This window comes from Carya illinoinensis, chromosome 4, assembly GCF_018687715.1.
Source record: "Carya illinoinensis cultivar Pawnee chromosome 4, C.illinoinensisPawnee_v1, whole genome shotgun sequence".
NCBI classification, from domain to species: Eukaryota; Viridiplantae; Streptophyta; class Magnoliopsida; order Fagales; family Juglandaceae; genus Carya; species Carya illinoinensis.
Genome location: NC_056755.1, coordinates 3,961,624 through 3,987,947, shown reverse-complemented (window position 1 = coordinate 3,987,947; position 26,324 = coordinate 3,961,624). Strand labels below are relative to the sequence as shown.

General features: G+C 33.7%; 2 protein-coding genes across 2 annotated transcripts; one reads left to right on the top strand and one right to left on the bottom strand.

Annotated features, from left to right (window-relative positions):
* Nucleotides 1-9,643: 9,643 nt before the first annotated feature.
* LOC122307600 (U-box domain-containing protein 4-like) lies at nucleotides 9,644-12,538 on the top strand. Its single transcript, XM_043120567.1, has 2 exons — nucleotides 9,644-10,048; nucleotides 11,448-12,538. Exons 1-2 carry the CDS (start codon nucleotides 9,747-9,749, stop codon nucleotides 12,298-12,300), a joined length of 1,155 nt encoding a protein of 384 aa, XP_042976501.1. The 5' UTR covers nucleotides 9,644-9,746; the 3' UTR covers nucleotides 12,301-12,538.
* Nucleotides 12,539-17,460: 4,922 nt separating this feature from the next.
* Nucleotides 17,461-21,517, bottom strand: LOC122307601 (uncharacterized protein At1g66480-like). The gene is made up of 2 exons (XM_043120568.1): nucleotides 20,678-21,517; nucleotides 17,461-17,684 (listed from the first exon to the last, which is right to left on the bottom strand). Exons 1-2 carry the CDS (start codon nucleotides 21,287-21,289, stop codon nucleotides 17,598-17,600), a joined length of 699 nt encoding a protein of 232 aa, XP_042976502.1. The 5' UTR covers nucleotides 21,290-21,517; the 3' UTR covers nucleotides 17,461-17,597.
* Nucleotides 21,518-26,324: the final 4,807 nt, after the last annotated feature.

The window sequence follows — 26,324 nt, the reverse complement described above, 5'->3', positions numbered from 1 at the left end:
CAAATTAAGGAGGCAATATAATTGATCATGCTAATTATAATATTGTGCCTTCCTTAGTTTTTTTAACTCCTCACTTTCATGTCTCTCCTCATTGTCCATACAAGCATATTTGGGGGATCCGATTAGCCCCCCCAAGGTGCTGTTTTTCTTACTTTTCTTATAGAAAAGTTTTTAGCCTATCTCTCTCAAATTATATGCAAAATCAATTTTCCTTCAAATGTTGGTGTAGTCAATTATTATTAAAATGCATTTATGCTGCAAATACAGTAGGACTCCACATTTAAAACAACATATTCCAAAGCAAAAATGCATGTCCACAGTACCTTGAAGGAACAAATTGATTTATTGAGAATTAAACAGTGATAAGTAAGTAACATATGAAGCTACTATATTGTTTATATAATTGGAAATAATTATTGTGTGGGATATACATGATAGAGTGACACCTCATCAATTATGGTTTAGGTCATGTATGTAAAACTATTTATTATACAAGCTTAAGCCAAGAGACTTGGAAAAAACATTCATTAATCCAAAGAATTGAGATTTATCTGTTTTCATCCCTTAAAAATTATTTATCATACTAAGCCTTTAGTTTCTTAAAATTAAGGGAAGCAGCAGGTAAACTTTGTCTGGTGTCACTTAACAGACAATTATTGGTCACTTTGTTTCTTAAAAGCCAGCTTGACTTGGTGAAATTGGTAGCCTCATTATGATTTGCAAGAGTCTCATTCTTTTTTAATGTGGATTCACTGCTTAAATATGTAGTTGGGTGTGTAACCAAGTGCAAGGAAGGCAGAAACATGAAGAATTCATGCTATCTACTGCTTGAAGAGGTGAGATGATTTTTTGCCTTGTCAGCTTTGGTTTCGAGTATTTTGAGATTATGAAAAGTACTTTTAACAGTTTTCAAGTTTTTTTTTAACAACAAACATATTCATTTTTTTCTTTAATAGCATTAAATTTGAAATTCTGTTAAAAAAATTCCACCAACAAGATACTGAAGTGATGTACCAAAGGGTCACTATTTTAAAACACTTGCCACTATATATATGTCTACATCTAGCTTTTCAAAACACACACCAAATCTTTGAGTATTAACTACTTTAAGCTTTCGAAAATAAGACATATTTGTATGTATTGTGGGCTGTCGCTGATTAAAAAGTTTAGCTAGCTACAATTATTTGCACCCTTCTTTGTCTAGTGTCACTTAACACACAATTAAAGCATTATTGGCTAGAGTTTGACACTGGGACAAACTGGCCTTAATTAAATTTACTAATGGATCTGTTAGCTATCATTGTCTTGGTCAATGAACAAAATCCTAAGCCCAAAATATTCCAAAGTTATAAAGTAGTGCATGCCATGCATGCAGCATGCATTCAACAAGCCTTCTAAAACTTTTTGTTGTGATTTTCAATTTTCTTTACAAAGCCCTTTCACATTTTAGTATTTTCTGGGCTGAATCATATCAAGTTCTAATCTCTCTCTCTCTCTCTCTCTCTCTCTCTGTGTCTCTCTCTCTCTCTCTCTCAAAGTTTTAGAAGTTTAAGAACAAACAAGTAAAAATATTCTTGTCAATTCTTCGAACACCTGATCTCTGTAGCAAGGAAGTTAAAGAAACCTACTCGAAATGCTTATTCCAACCATGCACCAAAAGTAAGTATTCTATATATTTGTGTTCCCTGGATTTCATATGCTTGGAATTGAAATACATTGATGTATGGATAATACATCCAAAAAAGGTTTCTTAACACCATATCTTTGGTTCTTTCTTAACACCATACACTAGCAATGCTATCATGGCATTATAGTTTCCAGGTCACTCCATGTTTTTTATTAGATTTCTTTGTAAGTTATTTATTTGATAGCTTATTCTTTTACTAAAAACTTGCATCTTCACAAGTCCTTGAACTCATTTTGAACCGTTTGGTAGTTTTTATCTATATATTTGTGCTGGCTGTTGGTTGAATATTGTGTGTGTTGCACTAGTTGCTTTGATTGCTTTCCCTCTGTAAGATCAAGAGTCATAATTTGAATGATTTGCTTTCTTATGGAAAGTATATTGAAAACTTGATTGGGAAATTAATATACTTATAGTTCTGAGTTCATATGCGCTGCTAATTTAAGCTACTTGTAGCAAGTCTCAAAGTTGAATGTAGGTGATGTCCTTATTTGGCTTTTTTTTTTTGTTTGTTGTGTTTGGAATATTGTTTCGTGTTTTTCAGAATGTTTGGTTTTATTTGCTAATTTGTGCATGTTTATGCCTTTTATATTAGTCCAACTTATTAAAGAAATTGTTTTCTAACAGAAATTCTAATCAATGCTAATATAAGTTCAAACCTTTTACTTTCTTTGAAGCTGTGAATGGCTATCTTGGTTGATACATGTTGATTAATTTTATAACCTAGGCCAAATTAGGAGACACAATTCATCCATATATATATATATGGATCATGTATTGCATTTGGCCAAAACTATATTATTGAGTCAAAATCATTTTTTTTCATATTGAATAGTTTAATAACTATTCTCACTGAGTACATATTTAATTGATACACAAGCTAGAGCCAAACTTCAATGCAATTCACACACATGCCATCACTAACACCCATGAGCCACATATGTATTTTGATTTTGTAATATAAATTTATATGCCTTCCACCAGCTACATATATATTTAGTCATTCTTCTTTATGGAATGTTGCATGATTCCAAAGTTTTATGCTTTTGTTGTTTCTGTGATTGTGGTCATTTCCTCCCCTTGACCATTGACCATTTTGAGCCCCTATATGCCTTCTACACTTCAGCTTTGTTATAAGTTGAACTATCACTTAATTAAACTAACACTATCACATTATCATTATACTTTATGGTGATATTAGAGTGCTAACATTATAATTTATTATATTTGCAAGGCTGGAACTTTGGCTTAATTTCATTTGTAAGAAGACTAAGTTCAGTTTAGTTTAAAACTCCATCATTTTTCCCTCTCTTACCTCACGTTTTGCTCATAAAAATATAGCAGCAAACACACAACCTTCTTTGAAATTTTCTGTAACAGATTCTGTCATGGTTTCTTTCAACTTCATCTATCCTTACATTTTTCCCCTAATACTTGTTTAGTTGGGTGTGTAACTATTGGCTTACCAAGCTAGTGCAATAAATTTGACATGACTTTAGCTCTGATTCCTCTTAAAGTTCTTGCCCCTTAGCTGGAACTGAGAGGAACAGCAACACACAGCTCCTCTCTTTTCTTTCTACTGATTCCTTTTAAGTTCTACCTCAAAAGGGATTGTATTGCTCCTTTCTGGCTAGTGGCCATTTTGATGGGTTCTTATTATTATTTTTTTAGGAGTTTTATATTCTATAGGTTGTATTGTGTACATAATAATATGGGATCATGTGTTATTTATGCTAAAGTTAAACTACATAATTTCTAAACTTTATGCATTGTTGGAGGCTGCAGTAGTTTGAATTTTGTCATTTTTTTCCCAGTTTGTAAACCAATATCATGTCCATTTGCATTGGATCAGTTCTAGTCTATGGAGGTGGGAGCATTGGGGAAATGGGGCAGTGCATGTAAAGGTATCAAGGAGGCTGGACCTTGTGTATGGAGGTGGGAGCATTGGGCTGTCTTTGTGGTTTAACAAGCAGTTTATTATTGTGGTTATGGAAAAGTTCCCAGGTACAATAACTTTACCATATCTTCACAATTTTGGGTTGGATGTTTGAGATAGTGCTAAGTTTTGCTAGTATAGAAAGTTGTGGTACTAGTTTCTAACTTCATCTCTTTTTTTGTTGTAATCATTTTGAGTCTTGATATTGTCATAAACATGTCCCATAGAAGTTAAAAGAGTCTTACTTTTTTCAGTTATAAATTAAGGTAGATATTTTTCAAAACTTGTCCTAGGGCTTCTAAGTCTGGGAATGTATCAATTGCTGTTGTTTTTGGTTGTTTAGTTGGTTACTTTGATAGCTTGCATAAGCCAATAACATTGGTTAAGGGTTTGGTTGCTTGAATGTTGCTTTTGAAATATCTAACTAATGATCCCAAAAACATAGATATCTACCAAATGTTTGTTGTATGGTTGAGTGTTTTTTTTTTTTTAGGTAACTGTGGAAAAAGAAACTTATTTTGGTTGCTGCATCAATTGCAGTTTATCTTGATGGCTGTGTTTGCATAATAGTCCTACATCATCTTGGTGAGGACCCGAATGGCTATGAGCTTGCAAGTGAATTCAAGACACTAGTTCATACAGAATGTCATAAGCACTTCAAACTAAAGCTCTCTTGCTTTTTTTTTTTTTTTTAAATCTGGTAAATCTGAGATTGGAAGTCTTTGCTTTGAGTAGTTTTGGTTCAAGGAAGGTTGTAGTGTTATGTTCATATTCTAAAGCAATTGTTGAACTGTAGATTAAATTGCAAAATGTTTTATATTATTTATTTGTAAGTGCAAAATACTATTAAGCTTTGCTTGTAGGCGTCGATGAGTGTGTGAATATACTGATGGCAGGTTGGTTTGGATAGATTAAAGTATAAAAATAAAAGATTATTATGATTCAATAAACTAATGCCTTTCATAGTGGTTCAATGAACTAATATCTCTATTATAACTTACAAGCACAAAAGACTTTGAAGTAACTATTATATTAAGCTTTAATAGATTGCATGTATACATATTATGTACTTGACAGGAAAGTGGTGTGAGGCGTAGTTATATGCACAAAGAAAGCTCCATGTTTATTAATATATGAAAAAAAATATTACTTTACTGTAAAAACGAAGCCTCCTCTCTTCTTTAGTTTTGGTTTTTTCATAGGAGATAGAGAGAAGTTTTAGATAAAAAGAAAAAAAAAAGAGTCGGTGTTTATTCTTGAACAGTTGTTAGTTGAAACAGTATGCAAGTGGATTTAGATGAATATATGAATGTCAAGCAGATTATATGCAAGTGTAAAAAAATTACCACAGTTTCAGTAGTAATTTTTTATTTTATTTTTTAATTTTGTAATTGAGTATTTGCAGCAACTAAAAATCGTTGGAAATAGTCAAAAACTCGTTGCAATTGCTCTATTTTAGCGATTTTAGTCCTTGCAAAAAATGTTAAATACAACAAAGAAAGTAAGCGCTGCTTCTGATATGGGGTATTTACAGCACTTTTTGGATATTTTGCAGTGATTTTAGTCATTACAAAAAATATTAAATGCAACAAAAGTAGCAAGCGCTGCTTTTGATATGGGGTATTTGCAGCGTTTTTTGATCTTTTGCAGCGATTTTAGTCCTTGAAAAAAATATTACATGCAACGAAGAAAGCAAGCGTTGCTTTTGATATGGGGTATTTGCAGCGCTTTTGAGAGCTTTTGCAAGGATTAAAATCACTGAAATTGCTCAAAAGCAACGATCGTAATGGGAATTTTATACCCCATTCCAGCGTGCTATTTTATTATTTGCAACGAAAATATATCGCTGCAATGGATGTCAATTGCAACGTTTTTTCGATATCGTTATAATTGATCAAAAAAGAAAGGATTATAGTGTCGAATGTGCAAGGAACTAAAAAACGTTGTAATTGAGGTATTGCAACATTTTATACTAGTGACTACAAGACGATCAACATCTAACTTTTTGAAAATTTCACTAGTAATTTGAATTAATCTTATTTAACAAATTCAAATGGAAAAATCTAGTTACAAGCATAACTGCACACTAATATGTACATCAATCTAATGTGATTAGTTAAAAAATAAATTTTTTTGAAAATAATGTTAATTTAAATTTTGAATATCAAGGAATCAATATTAGTACATAGATTAATAAGCGACTTTACTTGTATATAACAAAACTCAATTCAAATTAACAAAACCACCACCATCATCTCAACCAATCAATATAGAACTGTCATCTCAGGCTGTCAATCTTCCACTTGCAGTTGCACCTCCTATGTTGCAATAACCGCTGGGTGTAGGTCCAAGTTTTGTTAGCTTTTTCTCAGTAAGGTTTTGTTTCTCTTTTCTCATATTTGGCATTATTCTTTTGTCTTTGTGTGGGGTGTATTTTATTCTCTGGACAATAATACCCGATTTAGACACTTGTAGTTGCTTGTGCATGGGTGTTTGCATTGCATTCCGGTTCTGGTATTCAGTTTTCAGCCTATTTTCCTAATTTAAATGGCTTTTGGAGCATGTTGTTATCCAACCTGTGTTTTACTATATTTCTCTACTCCCTGGCTGTCTGGCTATATATAATCCCTCCCTCTCTTGCTTATTTGTAATCATTCTACACACCATGGGGATGTTCGTATCATGCCATATCTAGTCGTGTACTTTATTAATTTCAAGGTCAATACAGCCTAGTGAAGATTCTTTTATTGCTTATTTCTGTCGAATATTAGCCATTGAATACCCTGAATATCTTCCTTGCTATTCTTGTTTTGTGCAAAAAGTAACGTACGTAGTTCTCGTATACCTTTTGGGTTGCTGAATTGTAAGTCAACTTCTTGTGAGATTTTGCTGGATGCCGATTGCTACCTTGCCTGTGAATCAAGCCCCATCTTGTTCAGTAGCCCAGTAATTAACAAAATAACTTGTCTTACTGTGTATGTATTTAGTTGGTGATGACAAAAAACTTTCATATTGGATTTTGTTAGATATTATGGTGCGGTTTAGATAGTGAAATGAGATAAGATGGCTTTAGATGAAAGTTTAAAGTTGGATAAAATATTGTTAAAATATTATTTTTATTTTAAAATATAAAAAAATTAAATTATTTATTATATATTATGTAGAAATTTAAAAAAATTATAATGATAAGATAAGATAAAATATTTTTACTCTCCAAATGGACCCTTATTCATGTTCGATTATCAACTTCTATAGTTTGATGCCTGTGTTCTTTTTAGATGTATCTTTTATCATTCCCCTTGTTCGATCTGTCTTTGATTCCAGGTACGTGGGTACCAACGACGAATGTCCTTGGGTCGGACTCTGCGTTTCTATCTCACACATCCCTACTTGAATGGCAGAGAATTAGGGCGCAGGGAATTCTGGCTCGAGGTGCCAGGATCGATTCACAGTGTAGAGGGGGCTAATTATAAGCATTAAGAGATGAATTTTGGGCTATAAAACATTGACATCTGCTACCATGGCAAGTAGTGTTCCTACATGTTGAAAGAAAATCGAACAATCTTAAAAACCACTAATGTTGTCACAAGAACTACAGTAAGGGACCAAGTAGCTAGTAGATGTAATCATCTTCTCCTTTATCTGGATTCTGGAATTTCTTGACATGTTTTATACTTTTTATTATAATCCATACATTGCCCGTATGGATCCAAATGATTTTGACGTTCTTAAATTCCATATTGGTCATCATACTCCTGCGGAAGCCAATAACCAGTCATCAATATATAACAAGTTGCAAAAGCCATTCGAGGCAATTGGGAAACTGTCGGCTTTACAAACTTTCTCCTTCCAAATCAAATGCTTTTTATTATTATTATTATTATTGATAATGACTTTGTAATTCATTTGTTTTCTTGATAATGACACGATAATGTTCACGGTCTACGTATTATGGCAGCATTTCTTTAAAACATTAACTTATTATAATTTTCAAATTCAAATCTTAACCCAATCCTAATTTGAATTAAAGTAATAGGAAAAAAAGGTGTGGGGAAGATAAAAAGATCCAAGAAAAGAAAGAAGCCTTGTTTTAAAATTTGAAGTCACTTCAACTCCAAGAAATGAACTAAAAAACCTATTTTCTTTTAATATTTTAAGTCCTTACTTTACCCTTTTACTTTATCCCAAGAAATGAGTTTTTTTTAATGGTATATATTTTTTTTCTTTTTTTTTTCAAATGAGCACATTAGTTTTGTATATTCTGAAAAGCATTGCTTTTAATATAATTTTTTTAATATTATAATTTTTTAAAATTATCAATTAATATAATTTTTTTTAAATATTCTTTTAAATATACTTCCTTAATTATTAAATAATTAATTCAATATTTACTCCAGGTGGAATTTCATTTCCCATTCTTAAATTATATATATCTAATGTTGTTCATGGATGTTTGGTAATATTTTTCATCTCATTATATCTTATTTCTTTACTGAACATTATTTAAATATAAATACTTTCAAACTAATCATTATTTTTTCAAATTTTTTAATAAAATATAAAAAATAATTCAATTTTTTCTAATATTAAAATAAATATAATATTAAAAAGTTATATCTTAACAATATTTTTATTTAATTTTTTCTTTTTTTTTTTTCAAAACTTTATAAAACATCGTAACTCAAAATATTTTATTATCTATTCACAAATCAATTCATTTTGATTAATAAATTTTGTTATTTCGTATAGTTCGCCAAATATCTCTTGTAAACATGCACATGTCAAAAAAATCTGAGGTGAGAAGGACTCACCAACTGCTAATTCCCTCCAAACACGTGGCTTTCCATAGCTTTTGTAATATAATAAAATACGATCTAGCCACTGGAGTCTATAACACACCTCTTTCATGGTCACCATCATCGTGATACACCACTTTATCATTCACCGTCATTTGTAGCTTTATTTTAAAAACATTATATATAAGTTAATGTTTTGAAGATTATTCAAAATAAAGAAATTTTACTATTTATAAACTGATGCGTAACTATAAGTTATGTAAAAACAGAAAGGTTTTATGTTAGTTTATAAAGACTCTAAAATTAATCTGTCTTTGAGCAAACTTATAAATAAATTTAAAGAAAAATCATTAAAAAAAACTAACAAGTACAAAAATTAATATATAGTTTTCTAATATATTTGTAGAAATAAACTAAGAAGCGTAATGTTACGTTAAGTCACTTTTTATAATGGATACCTATTATTTTTTAAAAAAAAGGTTGCTCGGAAATTATATCACACGGCAATCCGCCCACATGGTTAATTGATATATTTGATTTCAAAATAAATTCATAAATGAAATTTATTAGATCTATTTATAAATTTATTTTTATATAATTTTTCTGTAGTTAAAATATTTTTCATAAAAAGTAAATTTTTTTAAGTGGAGTCTATTTTTTTTTTACAAGAATTTGTATAAAATTTATTTATTTAAAATTTGTATAAATCATTTCTTTATTTTAAAATAATAAATTATATTAAATACCAAACTTTATTGCTGATTGGAATTATCAAGTAATGTGAGTGTGAGCTCGCGTCCATATTCATCCAAATTTACTCATTTTATAAAGAAAAAATATATTCTTAAATCGTAAAGTAATTAAAATATCAAAAAGAAAACGAGTTCAGTAAACAAGATATTGCTTTTATGTCAATTTATCCACTAAAATAGGTTATTGATGGGAATTTAATAAATAAAATGACATAAAAAATATTAATATTTTAATTTTATAATTATAATGAATCTCATAATTAAAAAAAATAGCGTAGTTTTGTTGCTTATGGTAGGATTAAAATGTGGAAAATATTGTTTTATGGGAATTAATTAATATAGGAGGATTGAGATCAACCACTAACCATATACTTTACGTAATAAAGAGCATTTGACATTCTTTGTTTGTTTTTTTTTTTTTTTTCCTCCACTTTATCACACCCGACCCCATTGTTCTATATGTATCTTAATAACTGTTGCTTAACGCCACATCTCCATCTCTCTCTCTCTCTCTCTCTCTACCCGCCTCTGAGATCCCACTCAGATTTTCTGCTCTCTCGTGTACCTACTTTTCTGCAATGGATTGCGCCGGAGATAGCCACGGCACCGACGCGAGTCCAGACGCCGATAACACGGTCATGCCAGGGACCTCGTTGTCCCCAGCCGTCCACCGCGCCCTACATCTTATCCAATCGGACGACCTTGACGCCAAGGTCCAGGCTGCCCGCGATATCCGGCGACTCACGAAGACCTCCCAGCGCTGCCGTCGACATCTGTCCCCCGCCGTGAAGCCGCTAGTCTCCATGCTCCGTGCCGACTCAACCGACTCCCGCGAGGCTGCTCTCCTCGCCCTCCTCAACCTCGCCGTCAAGGACGAGAAGTATGTGACCTCAACCTCCCCCATTCTCCTTCCTTCTTTTATTGCTCTTAATTATTCGAAATAAAACCCAATTAAAGGAATTTTCAAAGTAATCGTTGAAATTCGTGGTGAGATTTTTAGTGGCTTTCGGTATTCGGATATTATATATATCTATATTTATATAGTTCTCGCTTTCATCTGATTCGTTTAAAACTAATTATATAATGTATTATCCTCGGATTCCTCAATTTCTGTGGCAGGAATACTTTAGTGCGGGGACTAGAAGATTCTGCTCTTTATTCTTTCTCTTTTCCTATTTGTTTTTTTAATTTTTTGGGTCGAGACTCGAGAGGGAGTACAAAAATAATGATTAAATTTCTCCAGCGTTGCAACTCGAGATATGCCTTTCTTTTGCATAATTTTCTCTGAGACCGACTAGCAAACGGGAACTTATGTTTTTATATTGACTATCTTGTTGAATTATTTGTTCCTTTATTTGGTTTGATCGCAACTTGCTAGAGGGCTCATGCTGTAGTTCGGTTTTCTCAGTGGATAAACATATGGGTAACTTATGTTATTCAAGAATTCTTCTGTTTCGAGTTCGTGTTTTATTTTCGTAAAAGGAAATCGTCGAAGGAATTAGACAAGAGACACATCAAATGAAGAAACTGTTAAGTTGGTGATAGCAATGAGTTTCCGTAGTTTTGATCTTATAATTCGACATGATTTTGTACGGTTGAAAGCCAATCGGATTGGATGGTGGTTCTTTGGTTCACATGCTTCTCTTGCTTTTTCTTTTTTCCTCCCTTGCTTTTGCCTTTTTCTTTTATCTTCACTCTGAAGTTTTCTTATTGTAACGTAGGTTTCTGTTTGGTAAGGGAGAAAACTTATACCTTTTGTGAGAGTGAAGGATTCTGCCATTGTTTCTTTCTCACCCTTTTGTGAGTGTGCGAGTTTCTTTTTGCTATCAAAGTGACGGTATAATTTTTTGTCTTCCTTTTTATCTTTCCTTTCTAATTGATGGCCCCTTTTTCCCAATTAAACCAGTGTGTTTCCATGGAAGGAATGATACTTTGTGGTTGGATTATTTGCTGATTTTATAGAAGTTTCTTTTATACAGACTCCATTGAGCTCTAGTTTCTTCCTTGATTGTTTTACCCATTTACTTATGAAAAAACAAAATGTTTTACCCTTCTGTTTCAATCTGCTCTCGTCTTAAATGAATGATATAAACTGACTACATTAAATCTCATGTTGGGCAGAGAGTTGCTTAATGCACAACAGGCACTAGTGTCTTGATGGGGGTGGCTTGATTAATGAGCGTGGATGATAAAAACATATTTCTTTCACTTTGCAAATTTTATCGACAAAACTAATTGTTTAATGGAAGCATAAAAGTTGCCCTTGTTTTATTTTGCAGGAATAAGATCCGCATTGTGGAAGCTGGTGCCTTAGAACCCATAATTAGTTTCCTCAAGTCACACGATCTAAACCTACAGGAGTATGCAACTGCATCTTTGCTTACTTTGTCTGCTTCAAGCATCAACAAACCAGTTATTAGTGCGTCCGGTACCATTCCTCTCCTTGTGGAAATCCTTGGACATGGAAGCCCACAAGCCAAGGCGGATGCTGTGATGGCCCTTTCCAATCTCTCAACGCACCCTGATAATCTTCGCATCATTCTTGAAACAAATCCAATCCCTTCGATGGTTAATTTGCTTAAAACCTGTAAAAAATATTCAAAAACTGCCGAGAAATGCAGTGCTCTTATAGAGTCTTTAGTTAGTTTTGACGAGGGCAGAACTGCCTTGACATCTGAAGAAGGTGGAGTGCTTGCAGTTGTTGAGGTGCTTGAAAATGGATCTGTCCAAAGTCGGGAGCATGCAGTTGGAGCATTACTGACAATGTGTCAGAGTGACCGGTGTAAATATCGGGAACCAATTCTTAGAGAAGGCGTAATACCGGGTCTTCTTGAGCTCACTGTTCAAGGAACGCCCAAATCTCAGTCCAAAGCTCAAATGCTTTTGCAGTTACTGAGAGACTCTCCATATGCAAGATCTGAGTTTCAACCTGACACCCTGGAGAATATTGTTTGCAATATTATCTCTCAGATCGATGGAGATGATCAATCAGGTAAAGCAAAAAAGATGCTAGCTGAGATGGTGCAAGTCAGCATGGAGCAGAGCTTGAGGCATTTACAGCAAAGGGCTCTGGTATGCACACCAACTGATCTGCCGATTGCTAGTTGTTCTTCCGAAGTTCCTTCGAAATGATTGTTTTGGTTTATGGCTTTTTCTTTTCCCAGATGGGGTTTGTAAAAATAAAAAGAAATAAGGTATAGCTGAGTGATGCCAGTCCAGGTCGTTATGGTCGCTCCGGGTGACTGGTAAATGTTAATAAACCCAAATTTGTATCAGGTTGAAAAGCATAATTTTGTAGTTGATTGTAAAGAAACAGTTGTATTGCATGTTTATACAGAGTAAAGGTTTTCTTTCTCCGCACTGATCAAAAGGAGGTTTTTTGTTTTTTTTTTCTCTGTTACTTGACTCTATGCTCTTGATATAATTAGGGTGAGCCTATGCAGAGTGATAGAAATCATGGTTTCTTATCTCGACCTGATCCTCCTGTCATCAGGTTAGTTTACAACTTTGAATGTCTGAGAAAGCATATTTTGGTCTCATGGGATCTGGACTGAGGTTTTTACAGTTACATGATTAGCAAAGCAAACTAAGAATTTCCAACCTTAACAAGTACATTGGAATCCCGGATGAAAGCATTCGGGTTCTAGTATATTCAAATATTCTTTTGACTACAGTGTCTTCTTCTTCTGCTTCAAGATTGATGGGCGTGGAGTCGGCATCTGTCTGTTGTTTGTTGATATGATCTTTGCTTTCATAAGTGTCAAATCTTTCTTATTTCCTGGCTTGAATTCCCCTTCTGTTATCTGTATTATAGAATTATTTGCAATCTCTATCGTATGATTCCTAATTGACAAAAGAAAGAGTTAGGTAGGGTGACCAAACTAGACTTGTCAGACGTGGCCAATTCTCGAAGGTTGCATTCACTTGTCAATGCAGTTTAACGGTTCCTTTACCTTTTTTTTTTTTTTTTGTTAGTGTTTTGTTTTCAAATCCTAAAGTAGGACTGGGTCCGTGCCATTCACTGTGGAGTACTAATAATTTTACCTACCTGTTGTTTAGCCAGGACTTCTGGAGTTACGCTTGTAATGGTCGACACATTTTCCTTTAGTTGATTTATGTGTCACATTTATAGCAGGCCATTTGAACTTTAAATTTTAATTTTTCACTTTCAAGGGGAAGGCAATATTATTTCAAGTATTTTACATATGATGATATGAAATTACTATATTAGCAAATTAATATGTCAGTAACGTGAAGGATGTGTCTTAGGAATGCTTACACAAGCAAGTCAAGTAAAAAGACTCAACAAATACGGGAAGAGTATTGCTCAAGCCACGAAGAAAGTATATAAAATAATTTTATAAATTGATACGGCTTATGTGGCCTTTTAGATTTATTTTATAATAAAAATAATTTTATAATTTAATGAATTATCTCAAGTTATATCAATTTATGAAATTATTTTTATTTAATTTTTTTATAATTAGAGTAATTTTCATACGAAAATAATGAAAAAGAGATAAACTAACAAGGAAAGAAACAAAAGGATAAAGTAGGCTACACAAAAATGCAAGTTGTGACCAAATTTATTTGTCAGGTACAATTGGGATGGCATAGCTGTGAAAGTAGGAGCTTAATCAGGAAATTATGGAGCCCACTTTTTCCCTCGTCTTTTCAAAACTTCCATTGCTTTAGTTTTGTCTGGGGACTCTTTCAATATTATAAAGTGGATGCGTCAAAGGAAAATATACATGTGGATCAAGGGATTCCAAGTGGGTAATAAATGAGAGATTGTGATTGCTAGCCTATAATGCGATCCACTAAAATATGTTGGATACCTGCTTCCATAAAGTAAGTACTACGTTAACAAGGTGCTTTAACTCATTGAGCAAAACATTGCACATGCATTGAATTTACCATTTTATGGTACTTAAACATGCTCGGGCCTATCAAGCAAACAAGGACGGTATCCTTTTAGGATTAAAGGCGGAATCCACTAAGATAAACGAGACAATAAAGTAGAAGAAGAAAGAGAGTCATCTGGGCCTTCGCTTGGTTTTTGGAGCCTCAAAGAAAGTTTCTTTTCAGGATATCTGCAGGAAATAACACAAAAATTAGGAGGAAGGAAAGCAGAACTTCTTTTCCAAACTGGACGAGTCACCTTAATTCGATCAGTAGCGAGTACTATTTCTTCATATTTCATGGCTACTATCTCCATTTCAAAGAGTATCTTAAGCCTTGACGAAGAATTCATGAGATTTTGGTGGAATTTCCCTTTAGAAAAAATTTATAATTTCATCCCAAAGTCTTGGAACTCAATTTGTAAACCAAAATCCATGGGAGGATTAGGTTTTGTCTAACCCAAGATTTCAATAAAGCTTTCCTCTCAAAAATTGGTTGGCTATTGATGCAAGGGAAAGAGAGTCTTTGGAGTAGTATCTTGACAGCAAAATATCAAAGACAAAATTCCTTCTTCTTCACCAGTCAAAAACAAAATGATTTATGGATCTGGAAAAGAATCCTTAGACAAAAGGATTTCTTGAAAAACAGCCTGTGCTACTAGATAAACAATAGAGTAGGGGTTAAAGTATGGACTGACCCCTGAATCTCTACTATGCCAAATTTCATTCCTCACCCAAGAGATGAGACCATTCATCGGGATCTTTCCCTCAAGGTTTCTAAACTCATGATAGAAAATCCTAGAAGTTGGAACACAATTCTTCTTCAAGCCCTCTGTAATCAAGATTCAGTGACTGAGATCTTAAAAGTCCTCTTGCCCAACACAATTATCATGAAGTGGAAGACAAAATCATTTGGACTAAACATTCAACGGGCCAATTCAGTGTCAAATCTGCTTATGTGGCAATCACCTCCAGATTTGAGAGTGTAAATGTCAATTCCATTCTCCCAAAAACTTGAAAAAGTATTTGGAAGCTGAAAGTCCAGGATAGACTGAAATTTTTATGCTGGAAGATGCCCAATAACATTGTTCAAACAAAAGCTCTATTGAAGAGCTTTTCCTTTATCGATAGTGAGGCATGTTCATGTCCCATATGCAACACTGGGATAGAAAGCCAAGAACACATTTTCCTAAATTATAGCTTCACCTGTGTGCTTTGGAGACAATTCCCTTGGCTTCTAAAAATTTTCAGTTTGGTTGATACAATGACTCATTGGATAAAGTGTATTCTTAGTCCTCACGAGACTCGGCATCTCTTTAAATGAGGAGCATTCTTTTCAAGTTTTTGACCTTGTAGCAATGGATAGTATCTGGTTTCTTAGGAATAAAGTTGTCCATGAAGCTGTTAATCCAGATCTTAAAATGTTCATTTCTCAAACTTCGAAAATTTACATGGAACATTGTGAAGCTTAGGACAATAATATGATTAATAGTAGCCACAATTGGAAAGCTATCCCAAAAATCATCAGATTTTAACATTCAATGTAGCAATAAGGGAAAAAGGAAGCACTGCTGCTGCAGTTTGTAGGAAAGATAATGGAGAAATAATTTTTGTCCAAACCAGCTTTATCCATAGCACCAACCCTAATCAAGGTGAAGCCACTGCATTACTCATTAGACTCCAAGCAGCAAAGGAAAAAAACATTTAGAATTTAGTTATTGCATAAGACTCCTTGAATACACTTCTTGCAGTAAAAGAAAAAACCTACAACCCAAATTGGAGGACCCAGCCGATTATGCAAGATATCAGACACATGTTGAGTCTTCTAAAAAGCTGGCAATTAAGGAAAATATATTGAGATCAAAATTGATGTGTACACTCTGTTGTGCAATAAGTAGTAACCAAATCAATCTTTGGAAGCATACCTTAAATTTTAATTCCTCACAGTTTGTTAGATTTTCATATTGGGAATGACCCACATGTGCATTAGACGATGATTGCACCTTCTAATGGGTGCTCCCTATGTTTGCATTCCCGCTGATTTTATTAATAGAAGTAGACTTTGCCAAAAAATAAAAATAATACAAGAAGAAGAAGAAGAAGAAGAAAAAAGAGATCAATTGTAACACCAATTGGAAAAGCCAAAAGGTAGGCTTTTGAAACATTATATATATAGAGTTACCACTTAAATAATCAAGGGTTCATCCATGTTAAAAAATCAATTTGCTCCACCTGCCAAGTGCCAACATGCAACTCCTAATACATTGATATTCATGATTTTCTTTCATGTGCTATTGGTATTTAAAAAAAAATTAAATTAAATTTTTTTTTATGTGAATCTCATATTTACTCATTTTTTTAAAAAGATTGCACGGCGTTTACATACTCTATGACTTTAAATATCATTTATCTTAATGCCATTCGGTCTGGCTATGTTGTCATGTTCTATCTCTTTGGTGCAAAGTTGGACAAGTGCACCTATTTATATAGGGCTTTGCTAGACGTAGTCGGTATGCAGTCGGCTGTACGGAATAAATAAAAAAAATTATAAATTTTTTTTTTTCATGATTGTACAGAATGAATAAAAAAAAGTTATAAAAATAATTTTTTTTTTTTCATATAGGTCTCATATTAATTCATTTTTTTCAAAGCGACTGCACGCCGACTGTATTTACCGACTGCACAAATCATTTCTCACTTATATATATAATTTTCTCTCCAACTCCCTAGATAATTTTTTTTTTTTCTAATTTTGAATTTGTTTCCATTAAACTTGGTTAATTCTGATACTGAACGTGCACTTGGTTCTTCCTAAGCAATTTTTATCTCACACATGCAATCAAAACCTCGGCAAAGAGAATGTAGGACCATGAACACAAACACGAAGCTTGCAGCACAGAGCTCATTGCTCAACCTTAATTTTGCAGATCAATGAATGGCTTTAGATTTGCACCATGGTTTTGGTTTGGTACTTGAAAATCATTAAACCTCAGAACGCATCCCATTAATTGACTAGAAATTAGACACATTTAAGACTACAAATCCATATCCTTAGTTGGGATGCACTTTAATATATAAAACAACGAGAAATTCTATTTGCAGTCCTCAAGTAGGGACTGCATGTGCACGTCTTTTATTAAAAAGAAAAAAAGATTATTTTAAGAGGAATATCTTAGTAATTTTAAAAAACTTTAAAGATAAAATTGCTCATATCTATATTACAGTCTCTAAATAAGAATTGTACATAGCATTGCTCAATTATATTTATCATCATTGTAACATCATTGGAACATTGTTTCTTGATATAACATTGAATTATTGAAAAATTGTGTGTTATTTTTTACTTATCTAGACAATCATTTGATGCAAAATTAAAATAAAAAAAAAATGATGGGTAAAAGGATGATAAATAATATTTTTTAAAAATAAATACGTACGTATACAAGATATTTCCTACAAAATATTCGCAAATTAAGTGACAGGAATATATATAATTAAGGACAATTTAAAAAAGGAGTTTTTGCAGTTTCACTCGATTCTTTGGTTGAGTCGACAGCTACTTAGACGCCCATCCAAGCAACTTTCTTCTTCCATTGGAACGAAACTTACTCTCTTCTGCAAATTTAAATGATTCAAGAAATTATAGTTAATATTCCATAGTCTCCATAATTGAGAGAGCAAAGTATATAGTAAATTGAGTTTCAAAGGAGGTTAATGTATCAATAGTTCAAATTCTCTAAAATATTAATGAAACATATGGCCAAGAGAAGACTCGATCTGTTGGTCGAGATAATGCCCAACTCCATTTTCTATTATTATAAATTTATAGGTAGAAGACACACCCATTACAGTTCTATTGACGTGATGATATTTAATTTATAAAAAAAGTTTAGATTTAATTTTTTTTACAGATATAATTTTATCATGTCAGCAGTGTGAAGAGTATGCATGTCTTCTATAACAGCTTGCAAGCATAAATTTTTTTTTTTTTTTCCTTTATTATTAGTAATCGGAAACAATACCATATATTCCAAATAGGAAGACTTTTATTAATTAATGCCTTCATTGAATTAAGGACATGTTTGATAAATGAGAATTCTCCTCTTAAATTTAAAATTTTTATTTTATTATTATAATTTTTTTAAATTTTTACATAAAATATAATAAATAATTCGACATTTTTAAATTTTAATTCAATTTTTTCAAATCTTAAAATAATAATAATACTAAAAAATAATATTTTAAACTTTTATCTTAAATTCAAAATTTTTATCTCAATTTTCAAACCTGTCCAAGAAATAAGAATTCTGTTCACATTTATGTTAGTCAACAAAATCATCATGTAGATCACTCTCCACCATCTGGCACCACCTTCCATGGCCAAGGAAGATAACCAAACAATGTTTTTGTCGGGATTACGAAATTCCAAAGAAAATGGGCGGAAAGTCAAACAGACCGAATAATCAAGAAATTAGGTTTCCTATTGAGATTTCAACAGTACTGTCCGTAAGACTTTAATGCATATTGTGGATAGAGAAAGAGTTTTGTTGAGGAATACTATATATCATTTTAAACCATACATTTTATATATTAAAATATTATTTTTTATTTTTTTATTTTTTATTTCATTTTATTTTTATTAAACTAATTAAATTATTCTATTTATCATCCACAGATTACATATTTATTATAGAAAAAAAAAATTAAAATAAGTGTGGTGTGTAAAGTGTGAGGATGACAAGAAAATTTTTTCTTATTATATATGTAGAATTAAAGTCACATATTAATCTACATATTAATATTGATTATTTTATATTTAAAATTTAAATTAATATTATTTTTAATAGAATTTATTTTTTGACCAATCACATTAAATTATTGTATATATTAATGTACAGTTGCGCTTGTAACTAAAATTTTTTATAGAAAAATGATTTATAAATTTCTAGAATACTTAAGGTTCTAGTACTTGGAAAAATATTTAGACTGTATCAAATATTATTATTATTATTATAAATAATGTGACATAGAAAACTATATATAAATAGAACAATATTACATACAGTCGTGAAATTATAAACGCCGCGCAATCGCTTTGAAAAAGAGTGGGGTCCACGAAAGTTTCTGAAAGTGTAAAGCATAATTAGATATAATATATATATACACACAATTTGTTTTACATTTATTTTTACAATTCATTATAAAATAGATGATGATTATGTGGAATTAAATATTTAAATCAGGTGAAAAGCTAAAATAAAATAAAATAAAAAATCAATATTTTTTTTATTGAAATAATACTATCACATAAAATAATATGCTCTAAAAAAAATTGAATCCATATAACTATTTAATCATAACTTATGAGAAAATTGTCATATATTTTATGATCTTGTTAAATTTTAATTTTCTTCTAATTGATCTGAGTCTTGACGAGTATACATGACATATTCTTAATTTGTTGGTTCTTATATATCTATTTTCCATCAATTAATGCAAGGCGTTCACAATCACCAAAGAGAAATACTTTTTGCAGTCGACAGATGCAGTCGGTTATAAAAAAGTGAATTAATACGGAACCTACATGAAAAAAAAAATTATTTTTATAACTTTTTTTTATTCATGTAGGTCCCCTGAATATAAAAAAAAAAATTATAATTTTTTTTATTCTTTCCGTACAGCCGACTGCACGCCGACTGCATTTGCCGACTGTATGTAGCAAAGCCCATCACCAAATGTCAGCTTCTGAAGTTTACAAGCTATGCCTCTATATATATATAGATAAAACGTTTGACTTGGAAAATTAGAAGTATGAAATTTCTTTAGCTTTCTATTTTTAAAAATTTTGAGCAATGATCATCAGGTAATTAATTATTAATTTTTAAGAACTAAACGTATATATTTTCGATCCCATATTATTATTTTTATATATTCAGTCACTCTGACTAATAATATGGCCGGGTTATATTTTTTAAGTAGTGCCATAAATTAACTGCTTAAAGAATAATAAAAAAATCATTAAAATGAGACATTCGATAACAAAAGTAGAATATTATATATATTATCTTCTCATTCTAATTTTAAGTTCTAATGTATTGGAAAATTATAAATGATCGGTATGTATATATGGTAGTCAAATCTTTCATTATGACTGTGGTTATCATTCCCAAATTAGCCAACTCATTTGCATTCAGCTTTCTATAGAGATTTATGATACAGTAAAAAAATGCCAGCCACATGTAATTCTTATAAAGGGAAATATTTTAGTTACAAAAGAATTATATAAAAATAATTTTATAAATTGGTGTGATTTAAAATATTTTATCAGATTATAAACTTATTTTTTATTATAAAGTATATATAATAAATAGATAAAATCACGTTAATTTATTAAATTATTTTTATGTAATTCATATATAAACTACTGCTATATTATAAATCGGGTGTTTACGCACTCTTCAAGCAATGTTGTATATTTATGTCGGTCCAAAAGAACCCGAGTGCGTAATTGTAATTATGTGTTGCTACATTATGTTAAATATCAACTTAATTAATCTATGTACGTGGAAATTGAAATCAAGATTGCGACAAATTCAAAGGGAAAGTACCTTATGTGCCTTGGCCTTCTCACCAATACTCCCTAGAGCTGGTTTCCACGGTGCTTCCCGGTGCATCAACGCGTCCTCTGTTCCCTCCGGCACATTCCCATTAATCTCTCCGGCGTGGTCCCTATAAAGTTCTAAGATCTTCTCGGCCACCTCCGCGCCATCTCTGCTTTCAGCCACCAACTTGGCCATTTGATCGCTTGGCAACCTTATTTTCACCTTCAAACGCCCAGAACCATCGGACACAACACTCGGTGCTCTATTAATAGAAAGATCAGAAACCGTTCTCCGAGATAGCATCAAGCACTCGAGCCGGTCCTTCGCACTCATGTGTATGCCAGCTGACTGAGACCTTACAGCTCTGGGCACCTTTTCGTCAGAAGGCTTGGGTAGTTGATCTACTAGGAAGTATATTTTCTTGGGGATGAGCTGTTGCTCCGGTTCCAATGGCTTGGCTCGGATGCCATAACGCTTTACAGCCTCGGACTCCAATAAGACGTGACCAGGGCAGTCCTTAAGAACTTCCCAGGCTCGCACTGGCGTTTTGAACTTCAAGGTTTCTCCATCGATCTTCATCACCTTAGCTTTCTTTCTTCCTCCTATACTGTTCCCCATCTCTCTCTGTCTCTCTCTAACAAGTTGATGAGGCTCCTAGAAAGTATGGCTCTTGCACATGATGATTCATATAATTCGGGTTAATATAATAGGACTTTATAGCAAGCTTTGTTTTGGGGGTAGGGGTGGGTGAGTTTATCTTTATTAGTTGAAAGTTGAAAAGATATGTAGGCTAATGGTCTGTGTTGTGGGAAACTGGGATTTTTTTGAAGATTCGTTTCTGACTTGGTTAAAACAGCAGTGGGAAAACACATTTGAATCATGACATGATATTTAATACCATCCATGCTATGATTAATAATGTTTGAGGATGGCAGCATACTAAGTAAGTTGAACTTCTTATCACCTCTTTTCTACACCCATTAAGAAAAGTAGTGGGCTCCCATTAAGATTCTTTTCATACCTCTTTTTCCATGTAAAAAGCTAGGACCTTTGTTTTTTAGGGAGGACAAACTATGTACGCTCATGTTGTGGGCAACTTTTGAAATATTAATGGATAATAAAGATGTCGGAGGCTGCAGCAGGGGGCTGAACTTTTGGCACGCATCAAGATTATCTTACGCAACCTTAACCTGGTTTTGAATATTGATTGCACAAACAGCCAGATTATACCAAGAAAGAAATCAAGAATTAACGAATTATGATCAAATCCATTAGGGGAGGCCTAACCATAAGCTCTATTTTCAACTTGCTGACGAAAAGATGACTTAGCAGAGTACTAGCATGTACAATGATTGTACACAGTGATGCTATATCGAAACCTGAATTTCATAGAATTTGAAAGTACTGTTGAGAACAGAGGAACTTAAAAAGAGTTTTTCTATTCAGGGATATTGTTCCTCACCCATATAGGATCAATCAATGTTATTGGACTTCCACAGCCCAACGTGTCCGAGTGCAACAGACATTTAAAAGGAAATTCCAGAGTCTAATTTTGGGCTGTGTCGAATGTACCTGATGTGCCTGGTTTGGTTGGGCTCTAATTAAGCCCTTACACTTGAATTGGTTCTCCACCTCTATAAGTTTGGATCTCTAGAGTTTTTAAGTTTAGACTAGGAAAAAGATAATACATATAAAGTGAATTTACATCATTAGGCGCAACTGTACGAGTAAATTTCTTGAACAACAATAAATTTTTAATAAATATTTTGAATTTATTTTATGTGTATATCTCTTTCACATTCAATAAATATAATAAATATAATGGGGGCAGCTGTTGGATGACTTCTCAGGCCGGGCAGTTAGAGAAGGGAGTAATGCCCATATGTTCATTTACGACTTCCGCACTTGCATTCATCCAACTACTTATAAACACCCCCCACCAACCCAACCCCCAATAAGAGAAGACAGATAAGGAAATCACCCCAATAATTTGGACGTAAGTACGACTTTTGTTTGTTTGAAATCATGGTTGTGGCCCAATTGCATGCGGGCGGCGGATATGGTTATACATAGGAATCTCAATTGATACAGCTCTGCCGGTTCGTGTCTCTTAACTAGCGTATGTACTTGCACTACTTTTGAAATCAATGGATTGAGTACCATAAATTGGAAAGATTAGAGAAACCAGAAACTTAAATAAAGAAGTTTCGGTTTATACAAAAATCTTATAAAATAAATTCACAAGTAAATATAGTTTAATGTTATTCGTCATTTTGTAAAATAATTTTTATTATAAAATAGATGCGGCATATTATATCGATCAGTCGGTCAATTTGTTAACTTCCTCTGTGCAAAACTCTTATATATATATAGACCAAGCATTTCTCCTTCTTCTTTTATTTATTTATATATATATATATATAAGTGCGACTGACTTTCATCTTTTTCGTTCTTATCTAGTCAAATGCTCAATGATTAGTACCATAATCAAGAATATCCCCAACATGAACGATGATCTCGACGATCTTGAGGTTTAATTTTCAAACCCATTACGTGCTTCAAGTACATTGGCCAAACCATGAGAATTAGGCTACAACTCATGTGAAAGAATTCCACATCCATGACAGTAATTTCAAACGCGTTCGCTCGATCTAGTACTTCAATACTACGAAAAACTTTTTTCCCCAATTCCTGTGGATTGAGTCTATACACTAGTCAGTCAGAATCACAATCAATCCCTTGTTCACTGCAAGAATGAGGATCGGTTGACACGAAACTTCCTGATTATATGTAAGCTGTTGATCAATACGTCTTGGCCAAAATATCGAACAGAAAGGTTGCTTGAGCAAATAATACAAAAATGTGAAAAATAGAATTTTTCTTGTGCGACATTATAAATATGTATTTAATTAATAGTATAAATCATTTTGAGAGTTTTGAATACTTAATTTTGCTCATATTTTTTAATTTTTCTATATAATAAAAATATCTACCATTCTATAGATCTACTCGTATTTATTTTTCTTTATCGGTCATCGTTTTGCCCCGATGGTACTCATTTCTTGTTCATGAACTCTTCACAAATTTCAAAGCTTTTATTGCTTTGTAGCGATGGCGCGTACTATTACCACGACTGGAAATCGTGCTCCGACTAGCTAATTTGACAGCACTTACTTCCTCCGCAAGAAAGCCTCTCGCACGGTAGTCTTAACTGATAACTACTTCATGTGTTCGGGACGTGTCTCACTTTCAATATTCCATAACTTAGCCATTCTTCTTTGATGAAATTCAAGGGGGACTCCTCCTGAAAACACTCCGATGTTAATGTCAGTTCAGAAAAATTATTCTTTTAAACCTTAAAAATTACCTGTATATATAGGTTTGTTTGTTGTATATATCTCATCTAGCATTTATCGGAACAGATCAAGACTTAGGCCCCGCTTGGTTACACAGATGAGATGAGATGAGATGAGATGTTTTAAATAGTAATAAATAAAATATTGTTATAATATAATTTTTGAATATTAATTTTGTATTGGGATTTGAAAAACTTAGATTGTTTATTATATTTTGTATTGGAATTTGAAAAAGGTGTAATGATGAGTTGAGATGAGATGAGATGAGATTTTTGGTTTTGGCTAAACAAACAAGGCCTTAAGATTTTGAATAATCCTATCACTTCTTATTGTTTTTATCTTTCCGTTAAAAGTGACGCGATGTATGTCTCTTTTTGAATTCTTCTTAACCATCCCTTCGTGATTTTTGGGCTCATGCTGGACCTAAATTTTGGACTTCTTGGTGTTTAATGTATTATGGGCTCTTTTTGTATGCTTCAGGGCCTTCCGGTTGGAACGGTCCCTGTAACTACCCCGCCAATTCTATTCGCATTCTGGCAGATGGAATTTATTTTCGACCAATCTTGTCACTATGAAAGTACTAGGTGTGACTGCATGGGCTTGGGTACTTGGAAATTATGTAGACATAGTCATGGACACAAACAACCCACGGCCTTTTTATGTTTTCTAGCTTGTTACACCCTCTGGCCGTTTTATGTCCTTTCCTTCCCCCCATAAACATTTGGTTACGAAGAACCGTAAATTTGATATCATTTCCCCATATTGTGGCAGAGAAGACAAACAGTTTACCTGCGCCAGTTAGTCTTCTTGCAACATTATTTTTTCTTTTCGTTTGGCCTTTCGCATTTCACTATCCTTCAAAACTTCATTCTCCCCTTGCCTCTCATTCATTCCCTTGCTGCGTTCTCTGCCTTTTCATTCCTATCTTTGCTTTTTGCTCATCTCACTCTTTTCTTGCTATCCTTTTCCCAACGATTTCAATGGCTTCTTATGTTGAAGGGAAGGTTTCTGAAAGCCCCTTTGCGAAGCCTGAGGGCACAGTCTTCTCTGGGCACCGGTGGCATTCATGTCTCCGAGAGAAAAATCTTTCCACGATCTGGGAAGACTATCCTATCCCTGAGACTGTTGTTTTAACCCTTCCCGAATGTGGAGTTTGTGACAGCGAGGGCTTTGCCTCTAGAGTAGTTATCACTGTTTCTCATTTGCAGAATGGGTTGAGGCTCCCTTTCTGCCGCCCTCTCCGCAACCTTTTGGATCTCCTCAACCTTGCTCCCTCTCAGATTTACCCTTTCGCGTTGAGGACGTACCTCTGCGCTTGTATTGTATTTCGCATGGCTTTGGAACCTCTCGAGAACCCTTATCCCGATCTGACCACCCAAAAATTTTTGGCGTTCTATAACCTGAGGGAAGCTTCCAAAGGCAACGTTCTCGGCTTCCGTAGAAAAGATGATGGGCAAACGTTGGCCCGATTCGAGACTAGCTACTCGAATGCCAAGGCGTGGACCACTAGGTTCTTTTATGTCTCCGGAAAAAATTGGGAATACCCCGACACGGAAGAAGTTTTCCGTGATCTCCTAATTAGAACAATTTGGCACCATCTTCCTAATGAGAAGGATCTATGGCGTACGATGCCAACCCTGTCGCGTCGTGAATTGGCTCGAATCGCGACAGTAGATTCTTGGGCCAAAGCTAATCCAGAGGCACTCTGGATTGACAACTTGCTAACCACCGCCCACATAGATCGGTTCTTGAAGTCTCCCAACCGGTCTTTCATTTAAGGGCGCGACTTCATGATTACAGACGCCATTCCTCCTCCCCTGCTGACGCCCACTAAGAAAACTGTGAGGTCTGAATCATCTAAACGGAAGAAGCGTTCGGAAGAGGGAAAAAATAAGCAAAAGAAGAATAATGGAGAAAAGGAAGTGACCGCCGAGAAGAGAGAGAAGAGAACAAAGAAGAAGAACGAAGCAGTCCGCCTCCCCCCAGGCCATGTCTGGGACACAACAGTCCACTCCAACACCTGCCCCTGCATTTGAGTTTCTTGTGTTGGCGAGGCGAGCGAGTCAGTTCGAGCTGGGCGCAGGAGTGGTGGCGGCCCTCAATCTTGACTCCATCACCTCGGTGGGAGCTTACTCGCCCCCTTCTACTACTGTTGCCCTATAGAGGCGGCCACAGTTTTGCCCACAGGCAAACGCCAGGCGCCTTACTTGTTGATGGGGCAAAAGGTGCCACAAGGGATGTCCCTCCACACCCGGCTGAAATAGGCAGCGAGATTGGTTCACGCCCAACTTCCTCAG